The sequence below is a fragment of the Anolis carolinensis genome, unplaced genomic scaffold (assembly GCF_035594765.1).
Source record: "Anolis carolinensis isolate JA03-04 unplaced genomic scaffold, rAnoCar3.1.pri scaffold_13, whole genome shotgun sequence".
Taxonomy (NCBI): Eukaryota; Metazoa; Chordata; class Lepidosauria; order Squamata; family Dactyloidae; genus Anolis; species Anolis carolinensis.
Genome location: NW_026943824.1, coordinates 9,937,665 through 9,951,130, shown reverse-complemented (window position 1 = coordinate 9,951,130; position 13,466 = coordinate 9,937,665). Strand labels below are relative to the sequence as shown.

General features: G+C 39.0%; 1 protein-coding gene across 13 annotated transcripts in view; it reads right to left on the bottom strand.

The window, feature by feature from the left end:
* rbfox1 (RNA binding fox-1 homolog 1) overlaps positions 1-13,466 on the bottom strand; it is a 1,150,117-nt gene that overhangs the window by 630,097 nt on the left and 506,554 nt on the right. For all 13 annotated transcript variants that reach the window (XR_010001199.1, XM_062964632.1, XM_062964630.1 and 10 more), the window contains exon 5: positions 6,772-6,819. Coding sequence is in view for 12 of the 13 variants with exons in the window: in XM_062964632.1 (XP_062820702.1) it covers positions 6,772-6,819 (48 nt within the window). In the remaining variant the exon portion in view is untranslated. The remainder of the gene's footprint in view (positions 1-6,771; positions 6,820-13,466) is intronic.

Here is a 13,466-nt window from a genome sequence, read left to right as displayed (position 1 = left end):
GATGGGGCAGATATTTTCAGGTGGGCATTCAAGCAAAAGCTAAGAGCCAAGGAAGGTCCTGCTATTAAAAGAGAATACCTTGCCCCTCTTAATTCTGCAAATTTGCTATTATTGTTCTTGGAAATAGGTAGCTTGCTCTCACATCCTCAAAAAAGAACACCCCGCCATGATTCCGCTAAATGAGAACAAAGTCATGCAACTTTTATGCAGTTGAAACTCATTCTGTAGTCAAAAATATACTTTTAATGAGATTGTGCCTTTGATAGAAGCAGAGACTGTAATGAACAGATGGGTCATTACTTTGCTTGTAGGCATGTTCTTTAATTTTTATTAAATTTCAGTACCCTGATGTTTTTTATATATATATAAATACTTATAAATTAGGTTCGGGTTTTCTTTTTTACTGTTTCTTTTGATGTAGGTGCATTTCCCCATCTCATATAAAAGTGTGTAATAAATACCTAAATTTTGTTTATTCATTTGTGAACATTAACTTTCATGGTCTAAGGTTTTTAAATAGCAAAATGTGATTGTGCTAGCTCCAGATATACATCAAAGTAAGGATGTGGGAATGCAAATCTTCCACTTTCATGTTCTCCCTACCATTTTTTCCTATTGGACACTTGTGACACAATATTATTAATCCGAGCATGTATTTGCACAATGTTCTTAATTTCTATGACTTGCCTTGGTTTAATAAAATATGCTTCTCTCTATGCTATGGAAGTTTTGCAAGGCCATTAGCCTTTTCTGCCAAAGAATGCTGGTGCCTCACCAAACTATAAATCCCAAGATCCCATTACATTGAGGCAATGCAGTTCACCCTTTGCAAAAACTAGCATCATTTCCATATATGCAATCACTTCAACTGGGAGGTTGAATTTATCAAATTCCAGAGATGTTACGCAAAAATCTGTGCATGCCCTTCTTTTCTTGTTTAGTAGATAATTCTTTCTTGTGATGTCCATATATCATATATCAGACATAAAAACACAAAACTTTTTATGTCGGTATACTGTCAAATCGCAGAGCTGCCTCGACACTCTCTCTTGTCATATCAAAAAAAGTCATTAGGATGTGTGTTTGTGTGTGCATAGTGGTATTCAAATAGTTGAGATCGATGACACAATAACAGGGCTTTCTGACCTTGATCCAAAAGAAGACGATTCCAAGGGAATTGTGCCCAAACTGATACGATAACATAAATCATATCTGGACTGCACAGGCTTCATATATAAAACATGAAGACTGACTCCAATCACCCATCAATCTGGAGGACAGCGAAAAGGACTTATTTTCAAGTTTGGCCTTTGTGGAGGATTTGGAGAGCAAAAGTAAATAAAGATGTGGAGGGGCCAGTAAGCTTCTCTTTGCTCATAAGTGTGTGTTTCATATCAAAAAATAGGTGAGCTCAGCTTATCACACATATGATATTTTCTCATAAAGTTTGATATACACCTAATTTGACTTCAGGTATATTACCATCAGGGAGGTTGAGAAATTACATGTCCAGTTTCTATTTATTCCTTTTCTAAATACTATCCAAAAGGGGCCACGGTTGCACAGCGGATGAGCTCCCATTGTTAGCCCTAGCTTCTGCCAACCTAGGAGTTTGAAAACAAGCAAATGTGAATAGATCAATAAGTACCATTTCGGTGAGAAGGTAACGGCGCCTTAAATGTTAGTCTTGTTTCCGTATATATTTGACCTGCTGAGTCCAAAATTTTCATCCATTTCCCACTATCAGCTCTATATTTTGAGATACAGAACATACGCTGTCTACCAGTTGCCATCTGCTCACCCATAGAAAACCATGATAATTATATCTAAGAAACTATAGCTAATGCGGTCTGTCCAATGCAGTCTTCTGAATCAGTGCCTCAAGGAACCCAAGGAACAAGCCTAAAATCCAAAACACCAAAATATTTTTGAGTGGGCTGTGTTAGTCATCCTAGCTTGCTTATTTCAAACTGGTCATGTTATGAAAACTTTCTTTAAATCATCCAATTCTGACCTCTACAACTATTTTTTTCATCCCTTGCTGTTTTTTCCTCAAAACTGAGTATTCTCGCACAGGAGAGAAAGAACTACATATTTTGAACAATCAGCACACATAAAAAGTTATATGGCCCTGTACGCTGACACTTCTGAGGGAGGTCAGAAGGATGCTTTGACACATCCGTCGTCTCCTGTCACTTTATTAAATCACTGATTGCTGGTTGGGGTTGGATTAAGTAGAGAGACAGGAACGCACACATGGGAAGGGCTGTCATCTTTTCCATCCTGAAATTCCGTAATTGCATGTCACGGTGACAGGAAGAACAAGGGGACCGTAACAGCCAATAGCAGTCGCATTCAAATGCCATTGAAGCTTCCCATTAGGACCTCAAGTTGTATGGAAATCTACATTCATCACAAAGTTCTGAGTGTGCATGCACACACAGAGAAAGAGAGAAATATACACATGTTGCATTAGAGCTGGCAGAAAGCTATGGGGACTATACTATGGCTTCCCAGCAGGATGGTAACATGTCCAGGCATCCCCTGGGCAACATCTCTGTAGACAGCCAGTTCTCTCACACCAGAAGCAACTTGGAGTATGTTCCCAAGTCGCTTCTGACATGGTAAAAAAGTGGTCATGCATCCTAATCCCAATGTATGAGCACTACTGAACATGAGAGTACATCATAATCATGAAACCTTGTAACAGAAAGTCTTGGTGTTTATAACAGCTATTTGGCATTTTAGAAGGACCCCGAATGAGTGAAGGACTTTGAAGAGAAGAGCATAAGACATTTCACTCTCTGATCAGCATTGAGAAGGAAAACACAAAAACCACCTGTAATTAAGATCTATATGGGAACAGAAGTGGATGTTCATTGTCTCTCATGGACAGATGTATGTTTCTGATCAGTATGTCCTGCTGTCTTGGACCTTTACTTTGCTCACCTGCATGTGGGTCATTATAAATACGGCATTTGATTTCCTCACTGGTGATTTTGTAAAAAATGAATCTCTGGAAAGTGCTGTGAGACCCTTTAACAGATAAAAATCCATATCCATAGGCAGAGAAGCCAAACATTTAACTGTGCATATTGTATCTCCTCGTAGGATCATGCAGAGTTATGAAATGTTACAGCACAAAGGGGACACCCCCCCACAAACTTTGCTGGTCCTATCGCATTATCAGCTCCGTGATGAAGCATAAAGCCCTTTTGATCTTGCGGGCCCCATGGTGGCATTGGCATGCAGAAAGTGGCGTTTACTCTCTCAAGACGAGCCTCAAAAGGATTCTCACAGCAAACCCTTTTTTGTTTCCTTTCTGCCTGTGCTGCAGGAGCAGGGAAGCGAAATGCGGCACTGTGAATGACCTTGAACTACAAAGCTAACACCACTCAGCTTCTTGTTAGCTGTCAGCATTGTGGTCGCCTCCAGGGAATGCTGCCAAGAATGTCAATGCAGATCCCAGCGAGGTTGACTTGACAAAGGAGAAGTGGGCCTAATCAAAGGCAGAGGTAGGGAAGCCGAGCAAAGGAAATCTCAGACACAACGGGCAAGTTTCAAAGGGACACAGAGAACTAATGGACTCAAAGTATCAAGTCTGCAGTGGGTTACCAAAGTTTTCTGCTGAAGAAAGCACTTAAAAGTTTTCCCCCTCTTGAAAGTTTGAGATACAGACTTCAGCTCACTTAAAAGCTCGGTTCTGAAAATGGAAGAGCAACCACCAATTTGTTTCATGGCTTTGCACGCCTGACAATATATTTTGAACTTTCTCTTAATGGCATCCGGTGGTCCCCATTTCAGTGGGATGGTGAGCCCATGCCAAGTTTTGACTGTCTTTAAATGAACTATCCAAAGTGCTGAAGCTATTCAGGAATAGTATTCAGAATTTGGGATAATTGGAATTGAAATCTGGAGTGGATGCTTTGCCTCACTAACATGGGAGACACTAGCGACCACTGCATTTTCCGTAAATGTATTTATTTTAACCATTTTTTGTACCACATAAGAAATGGCTTCTATTAGGATATTTCTAACTCAAGAGACTTCTCTATGCATCGCTTTTATTTTTCAGTGAGTGGATCAGGCGCTGATCCAGTTTGATACCTTGCTGGCACATTGGCCACCACCACCAGTTTAGAAGTGAGGTTTATCATATCTGGTATCCTTTGAACTGGATTTAAGAGTGCATCTATACTGTGGAATGAATGCAGTTCGATAACTCTTTAATTCCTATCACACAATACTATGGAATCATGGAATTTACAAAGTCTTAACTTTCTCTGCCCAAGAGTACTGGGACTTCACCAAACTGCAAAACTGAGGATTCTATAGCACTGAGCCATGGCAGTGAAAGTGGTGTCAAACTGCATTCATTCTGCAGTGTGGCTGCACCCCAAGCTAATGTCTCCTCTGCTTCCACTCAGGTGTGAAATAAAGGCAGAGCAAGAAGAGTCATGAGATGTTCATTTTCTAAAAAAGGAGAAAATTCCTCTACATTTGAGGCATCCTCCCTCTGAATATAGGCTTCAGAAAGTCAAGAGCCCTTGACATGAACTCTTTTAAATGAGAGAGCAGAAAAACAAGCAATCAATCCATCAATCAATACGCAAACAAAAACTGCCTTCTGCTTGTTCAACAGGATCTTTGGCTTGAAGACATCATCATGATTTTACATAAACACTTCCTTGTTCTATATAGAGAGATTTACAAGAAGAAAACGATTATAAAGATTCAAGTGAGGAAATCTTGTGAGCTAGAGAAGAACTCATTGGGAATCCTTGAAAATAATCACTGAGCCATGTGCTCAACCCATTTCTCTGTTCAGAGACATAAGGCATGCCTTTTAGCCCTTGTCACAAGCTAAGGGAGGTCTGTTTCAGTGGCAACATCACATCAGTGCTTAACTCCTTTCTGTGGAAGTGGAGGGAGGAGAAGAGACAAAAATGTTTAACTCTGGATGGAATCTGCTTCATGATTCCAAGATCAATATACTGTTCTTTTTATCCGAATGAACTCCAAGGGATCTTTGCTCCCATCAGACATCTTGAAATCTAATCAAAATTTCAATCAAGGTTACAATGGAAAGTATTGAAAGCCATTTCAGAAACCATTTTGGTGGGACAAAAAGGAGTCAATGAAATACTTTGGCACATTTTGGCCCTCTGGAAACTGAGCACTATGTGTGCCATTATTAAACCCACCGGGGTTAGGAATGTCTTCCAGTGTCAGTTTTATCTGAAAACATCCTCTGTTACCAATGCAAGTTAGCAAGTCTGGACTTAGGAACACATCAAGCAGGGATTCAGAAGCTCAGTGAACCATCTTGGGACCCATCTTGGGGAATTTCAACCTATGACAAATGCTTTTTAGTTCTATTTGTATTTTCAGTAAAACATAAAAGCTTTACTGCTGTTCTTTTCATTGTGACAAGGGAAGGACAGAGATAACCCATTTTGTTTCAGCAAGTATTTATCAGGCAAAACCAGAAGGAAAATGCTAGCATCCAACACCACCTCGAGAATCTTTGGTGGCATTAAAAAGACATAACTGTGTCTGTTCTCTGCTGTCATGATTGACAAATAGGCGCTGCACATTTTAAATGCTAGAATACAAAGTATATTAAATAAAAGAAACACTGTTACTCGAACAATAGTTTTACCTAATATCGATGATTTCTTTAACCTTTTGAAGTTCATGAATGCAATTTGATAGGAGATTGAACCAAATGTTGGGCAAACTTTGGCTTAAAATGGGCAATTCAGTTGGCTTCAGAGCAAATTCTTATGAAAATATGCAACAGGGGCTGGGCTTAGCACAGCAGGCTGAACCACTGTGCCGCAGAAAAATCCTGCCGATCGAAAGGTCAGTAGTTCGAGCCCAGGTCAGGGTGAGCACCCGCCATTAGCCCCACCTAGCAAGTTGATAGAAATGCGAATAGATAAATAGGCACCGCTTTTAGCGGGGAGGGAATAAACTTCTAGATGGTATCACAAGAACATGTGGTTGTTTTGGAACGCAACTCCAAGGTTTAATAGATGTTTAACACAACCTGAAATGGCTATAAAGGTCTGTCATTTACTGTGTCTCAACAAATTGTTTTCCTCAACACAGCTCTCCCTTATTTTGTTCTGATGTTCACTTTCCAATATTTTATGTTAGCCAAAAAGTAGCAATGAGATGGACTGTAAAGAATTGAGGATTCAACAGAGGAAGAGAGGTAGTGCTTGTCCTCCTCTCTTGAAATTTCATTCACATATTGGTCTCTTCAAATAATATTGCACCTGGGAAAAGTTTCAAAAAGGTAAATCAGCACTATGGTCAGTTTTGCAAACAGGATACGAGCCAACATGTCCATGAGTAACAGGACATGGGAAAAAGCATTTTAACTGAGAGGACATTTCTGAACTTCTAACTTTGGTTAGACGAAGGAGAGCAAGAGTATTTCAGCAAGCCATAGATTTTATCTCAAAACATTAGACAATGATCAAATCTCAAGATGGATGAAAAAAGCAAGCAACATTTTCCCTATGGACAGAGCACATTTTTGTTCCAGCTCTTCACTTCAGTCCAATATCCAAACCATTATATCCATGAGGTAAATAAAGTCTCCATTTTCATATATAATCCCACACATATACACACACATTTTTCACACAGTCTTACCAGAAAGAAGGTAAACACATACCAAAGGCACTTATAGATCCATGAAATAACATTTATGTTAACCTCTAGTAGCAAAACAAGAAAACATAGAAACCAAGGACTTACTTTTCGGTCTTCTGTTTCTACACAAGAGCTGCACTCCAGTTTAGGGTCCTGAAACACATTAAGGGGAAGGAAACCTTAGAAAGGAGGAAAATGATCTCAAGCCTTTGGATCAGAATAACATTTATTATTATTATATTTGTTTATACCCCACTTTATCTTTCCCACTCAAAGTGGCTTGGCATGAAATAATCAGCATAAAATTTAAAACAGCTTCAGCAGCTGAGGAGGAAAATGAAGGGGCCGGAGACTGTTAGAATTGTGGGAGTTGAAGTCCAAAACATCTGGAGGGCCAAAGTTTGCACATGCCTGGTATAGATTCATAGAATGCCATTACTGCATTGAACAACATGCCATAAAATGTCATGTCTAACTGCATTATATGGCGGTGTAGATGGAGCCAAAGATCAGGTGCAATGCATTCAAACTCCATGATAGAGATATTATCTCAATATTAGGAAAAACGTCACAAAGGTAAGAGCTGGTCAACATGGGAATTAACATCCTAAAAAGGGAGCAGGCCCTCTGTCTTTGGATAAGTTTAAATAAAGATGGACAAGATGTGTGGATTGCAACTCCATCATCCCAACAACTAATGGATATCATTGCTGGAAGAGATGTGATGGCACTGTCTAACAAGCCACAACTTGTCTACTTTGGTCCCAGGTTGCATTCAACAAGGGATAGAGCAGTTTGGAGCCATAGTTTACAACTTCCAAAATACAGCCATCATATAGACGCACCCCTCTACTCCCTCAAATGAACTTAGTAATATCAGCTCCCAAAAAACAGACAGGGCCCCCCACCAAAAGTGGGGACATGAAACAGGTCAAGTTTTACCCCAATGTACAACCCTAGTACCAAACTCATGTAATTTTTTCAACACAAATTAAGTCACACCTCCAGATAGTCCATTTTTTTCACGGAAGACAGAAAAAGGTGTGTGCACATGAAATTCGTGAAGATTTATACACCTAGCAAGCAGAAAAGGTGAGCACCTCAGTGAATGCTAATAGCACTTTATTTCCGTCTGTCAGCCACACTCCGAACAAAAAGAAAGCCATCTGGTTTGTCAAACAAACAACAAACAAACAAACATAAAGCACCTGCCATCTTTGAAACCTTATTCAATATGTTCATGTCATAGTTAATTTACAGAAAATTCAATGTTGCTGCTCTTTCTCTCCCGCATTCTCTCTTCAATGAACTAGACAAACATTTTAGATACGAAAAGACACAGACTCATTATAATAATAATTGCATTATTATATTATATTTAATTTGTATAATAATAATAATAATAATAATAATAATAATAATAGGAATAATAATATCCTGAGATGCAAAGTAGCTCCCAACATTAAAGTTAACCAACACTTTCCATAGGGCAGAAGACACTGGAGACACAACTCCACACAGATTCCATATAGATGTTACCCAATAAGAGAAAAAGGAACAAAGCACTTTTATTCCTCCCAGTATTTCCATTCAGGCCTGTAAATAAATACATAAGACTCTTCTCAGCTTTGACATGCACCCCAAAGTGAATATGCAATGATATCAGAACTGATAGTGTGTTGCAACGGGATACAAATGCGAAATATTTGCAAATGCCTCATCAAAAAATGGTTGTGCAAGAGGTAGCTTAGAAAACAACTCTTTTAGGTGGCTCCCTTGGTCTTAGGATGGTAATTGTTTTAAAAAAATAATCTGAAAGGCCCTGTTCTTCTTCTTCTTCTTCTTCTTCTTCTTCTTCTTCTTCTTCTTCTTCTTCTTCTTCTTCTCTCCTCCTCCTCCTCCTCCTCCTCCTCCTCCTTCTTCTTCTTCTTCTTCTTCTATCCTGCTTTTTCTCTCCCAAAGGAGACTCAAAATGAAAAATTACAACCCTCTGTAAATTAAAAAGCTAAAGCATACAATCATTAAAATATATAATTATATAAACCAAATAAAACCATCAAACAAATCTGTTAAACTACAGAAACCACAGCACTCCTTTGTTTGGAGCATCTCGCACAGGGGTCCTCAAACTTTTAAAGCAGCGGGCCGGTCCACAATCCTTCGGACTGTGGAGGGGCTGAATTATCATTTGGAAAAAAAAAATGAACAAATTTCTATGCACACTGCACATGTCTTAAAACAACAACAATGAAAGAACAATACAATATTTGAATATAAGAACAATTTTAACCAACATAAATCTATCAGGATTTCAATGGAAAGTGTGGACCTGCTTCTGGCCAATGAGATAGTCAAGTTGTTGTCGTTGTTGTTGTTGTTGTTGTTGTTTACCTTCAAGTCATGTCAGACTTTGGGTGAGCCCGAGTCTAAAATTATTCATTTATTTATTTACTGCATTTATTTACTACATTTATATCCCACCCTTCTCACCCCAAAGGGGACTCAGAGAAGCTGTATGTATATACAATATATTATATTATTAGCATAGCACAATATTAGCATTATATATTACTACTAGCTGTGCCCGGCCACACGTTGCTGTGGCAAAGTGGTGGTGGAATTGGTTAAAAATTGTTGCGTAATTTTTATTTGATGTTATTTGTATTTTTTTTAATTAATTTTATTGTAAGTTATCTTTTTATTTATTATATTTTATTATTTTCTTGTATTATTTTTAGTTATTTTCTATTATTATAGTATTTTATTGTATTAATTTTTTAGCGTTTTTAATTATTTTTAATGTTTTTATTATTTTTTATTGGGTTGCTAGGAGACCAAGTTGGAGGAGCTTAGCCTTCTAACTGGCAGCAATTGGATAAAAGCAATTATTCCTCTCTCTCTAATTAGGACTTTATTTTTCTTTTTTGTTGTTGTTGTATCAACTTAGAGCCGTGGATGATGGGTTGTGTCATCAAATTTCGAGGTTGGGGGGCCTATAGTTTTGTTGTTTTGTGGGTCGCCATGATGCCATCACTCTTTTATATATATATAGATATATTGAACTATACCACTGTACTGTAATATTATATGTAATATACAACATATAATTTAATATTATTATATGGTATTATTATTAGTATTATATTGTGTTATATTTTTATCAATATTATATGTATATATAATATATTATTAAAACTCATATAAAAAATTATATTATAAAACGGAGGGCGGGGCCCAGGTAAATGACCTTGGAGGGCCCCCAGGCCTTAGTTTGGGGACCCCTGATCTAGCAGATTGTATTTTCCCATATGAGTCTGCTTGTGTTTTGAGATATTTTGATATTTTGAAGTCTTTCTCTCTGTCCCTTAAAGATATACCTGATGGGAACAAGGGATGCATCAATACTGATGAATTAATGCAGTCTGACACCACTTTAACTGCCAGGGCTCAATTGGCTCTTGGGAGTTATAGTTTTACATGGATTTCAACTTTCTCTGTAGAGAGCAGAAACATAAAAATTCTGGAATGAAGAGAATCTTCACAGTTTGGATCATTTTGACACAAAATTTCTTATTTTATGCTAGCTGAGTCTTTGCTAGCTCTATGAATCTGGGTAACAATGGGGTATAGCTTGAAACTGGCTATCCCACCAACCCACCGTCTAATTTTGGAGACACAGGTGGTCCCTGGAATACATTCTTCTTCTATAGCACTATCTCCACTTTCCAGCTAATATTTTCTTCCTGTATGTTGCCTAGTGCCTACTGCAGTATCACAAATGGTCGGTAGATGGAGGCAAAATACCACACAATCTAGCTATCGCCCCTAAAGCCAGACCTTTAATACACTGCTGATGGTATTTGACAGGCTAAGTTTCAAACTATGCAACTGCTCTCAACATAACAAAATGCATGCATCAAAACCATTTACATACTAGGAAGGAATCATATGGAATCATATAATCATGAAAGACCTCACAACCTCTGAGGATGCCTGCCATAGATGTGGGCAAAACGTCAGGAGAGAATGCTTCTGAAACATGGCCATACAGCCTGAAAAATGCACAACAACCCGATCAAAGAAGAGTTGGAAGAGGCTGCCCAGGGCCATGTAGTACAACCCCCTTCTGCCAGGAAGGAAAAGCACAATCAAAGCACTCCCAACAGATGGCCATCCAGCCTCTGTTTAAAAGCTTCCAAAGAAGTAACCTCTATTAAACCACTCTTCTTATGGTTAGGAAGTTCTTCCTAATGTTCAGGTGGAATCTCCTTTCCTGTCAGTTGAACCCACAGCTCCATTAAATCTCCAGGACATCAGAAAACAAGCCTGCTCCTTCTTCCTTATGACATTTTTTCCAATGGAAACTTGAATTGTGATCCAAAATATAGAATATACCCAAATCCATCATTAATATATTTCACTATTTCCATATCATGTTGCATAATCATGTAAAATGCTTGGGAAAGAGACTCAGGGAAGCTAATGCCGGTCTAGGAAAGTGTGTTTTCGAGATCATAGCAAGTTGAGGCTAGAATTATGTTTATCTCCCTTGCTGCAGGATGGAGCTAAAAAGTTGCCTTTGCCGTTGTGTAATCATTTGGAGGATAAAAGTGAGAAAATGGCATTCAGAGAAGGGTGTAAAATAAGTTGTGATAATCACAGCCAGGAATAACTTCACTAAATTCCAAATAGAATATGTTTTCTCTTTCAATGCTTTCAAATCGGTTGTGCTTGGAAATGATGCAATCTCGCTTTGTATATATCATCCAGCAATGCTACATCGGGAAAAATGTGTGTATTTGGACTGCTTGACCTTTCCAAAGTTTGCATTAACTGGGTTGCAAGACAGATAGCCCTACAGTGAGAAGGAACTGCTGAGGCCAGCAAATCCAAACTTTATTGACCCAAGGAGGAATAAGCGCTCACCTTCTTCTTCTTATCTCCCAGAACTTCTGCTATCCTCCCATTTATTCACAGCCAAAGGGTTCTAAAGCACCTGCAGGACTCCGAACTGGAGAACTTTCCAAGTTATAACAGGTCAAAGCCATTGAATGATTAGAGAGATATGGGAAGTGGCTCCAATCCGCTGCAACACCAGCCATAGCTTTTCAATTAATTTGCTTTTTCTCCCTGTCATCAATTGTACCACATTAGACATTCACTTAGATTTTTCTCCTTTAGAAATCCCCCTTTTATTCACAATTAGTCTTGAAATGTGTATCTTTCCCCATATTAATGCTACATCAGGCAAAAAATCCCTCTCTTTTTCTCCTCATCTGCATAAACATATGTATCGCATTGTAGATCTACATACTGTAGATTTGATACAATTTGACTCTGCTTCAACTGCTGACTATGCTTCTCTGACAAAAAGTGCTGGTGCCTCAGCAAACTATATATCCCAGGAATCCATAGCACAGAGGCACAGCTATTGAAGTGGTGTCAAATTGTATTAATTCTACAATGTATATGCACCCCCACACACATCACATGCACACGCAAACACTTTGGGCGTTCATGAACATCTCTGAAGACTAAGAATTGGAAAGTTGGTCATATAGGACCTCAGTGTCTATCCACTTTAAATGCTGTGACTGCTTCCTGCAGAATTCTGGGTTTTGTAGTACTGAGGTCCAGGACCTCTCTAGCTGAGCAGCTTAAACTCCCTAAACTACAACCTCCAGAAATAGCCACAGCATTTAAAATGGATAGACACTCTAGTGTGACAAGGTCCCAAAGAAAGATCCTAAAATGTAAAGGCATAGCATTAAAGACCAACATCAGGATCATCCTCACCATGATATTTCTGACCTCTGTGTGTGGGTGAAAAATGGTAACAGGAAGCCTTGCAATTTAAAAAGGCTGGGCATCCAAGGAAAAGGGGACGGCACTGGGAGAGGGGACTGAATCCAGCAGATACTGGCTGCTCTTCTCTCCCTCCAAGGCCAAAGCTGTGGCTTTTGGGATGGAAGAAAGGCCCATCATCACTTTCTGGGCCAATGGCATAATGGAGCTCTGCCCACCTGTTCTCCACTCCTAATCTGAACTTGTCACAGAGTTTTCTTGGCAGAGGAAATTTGCCATTTCCTTCCTCTGACATTGTGACTTGCCCAAAATCACCCAGCAAGCTTCCATGGCTGAAGAGTGATTCAAACAACAGCCTTTAGGGTCATAATCCAATGCTCAAGTAACTACACCAAAGCAATTTCATACCTTTTCTTGACAGGAAGAAATGCCCTAATCAGGACTCTCTCAAAGGTGATAGTTTTAATGAAAACATTATATGGTCTTTAAAAAGACAGCTTTCAGACTCAAGTACAGAGCCACTGGATTATGTTTCAAGAAAAGGAAGCCAACCAAAACAAAAGCAAATAGCAGGCTTCTGTTATGTTGAAGATATAGCAGTCGAGGACCAAAAGATGCTGCAAGCTGATGGCAGGCATGCTATTTTTCAGATTAAATTAAAGTGAAATTCTCATCTTCATGCAATTGCTGAGTATTTGCCCCAAGATCGCATCCCCAGATGAAAAAAGAGGAATGACCTCCGCTGTGCGCCAACTTGATTCAAGGAGAACCTTGAAAGCCAGCGGTATTGCATTCAACAAATCCTGAACAGCCTGGTTCATCCATTGTTTTCTCCCTGTGATGAGGTCCATGACTCCTTCCATAAGTATCCTCTGGAACAGAGCACTTGAACAAGTAATTGCCTGACTCAAAAGGAGTTTTACAGCATTACATCTCTTGCCAATAAACCACCTTGGTGTTTTGAATGGAACAGGGCACGATTCCAAGCAAATTGT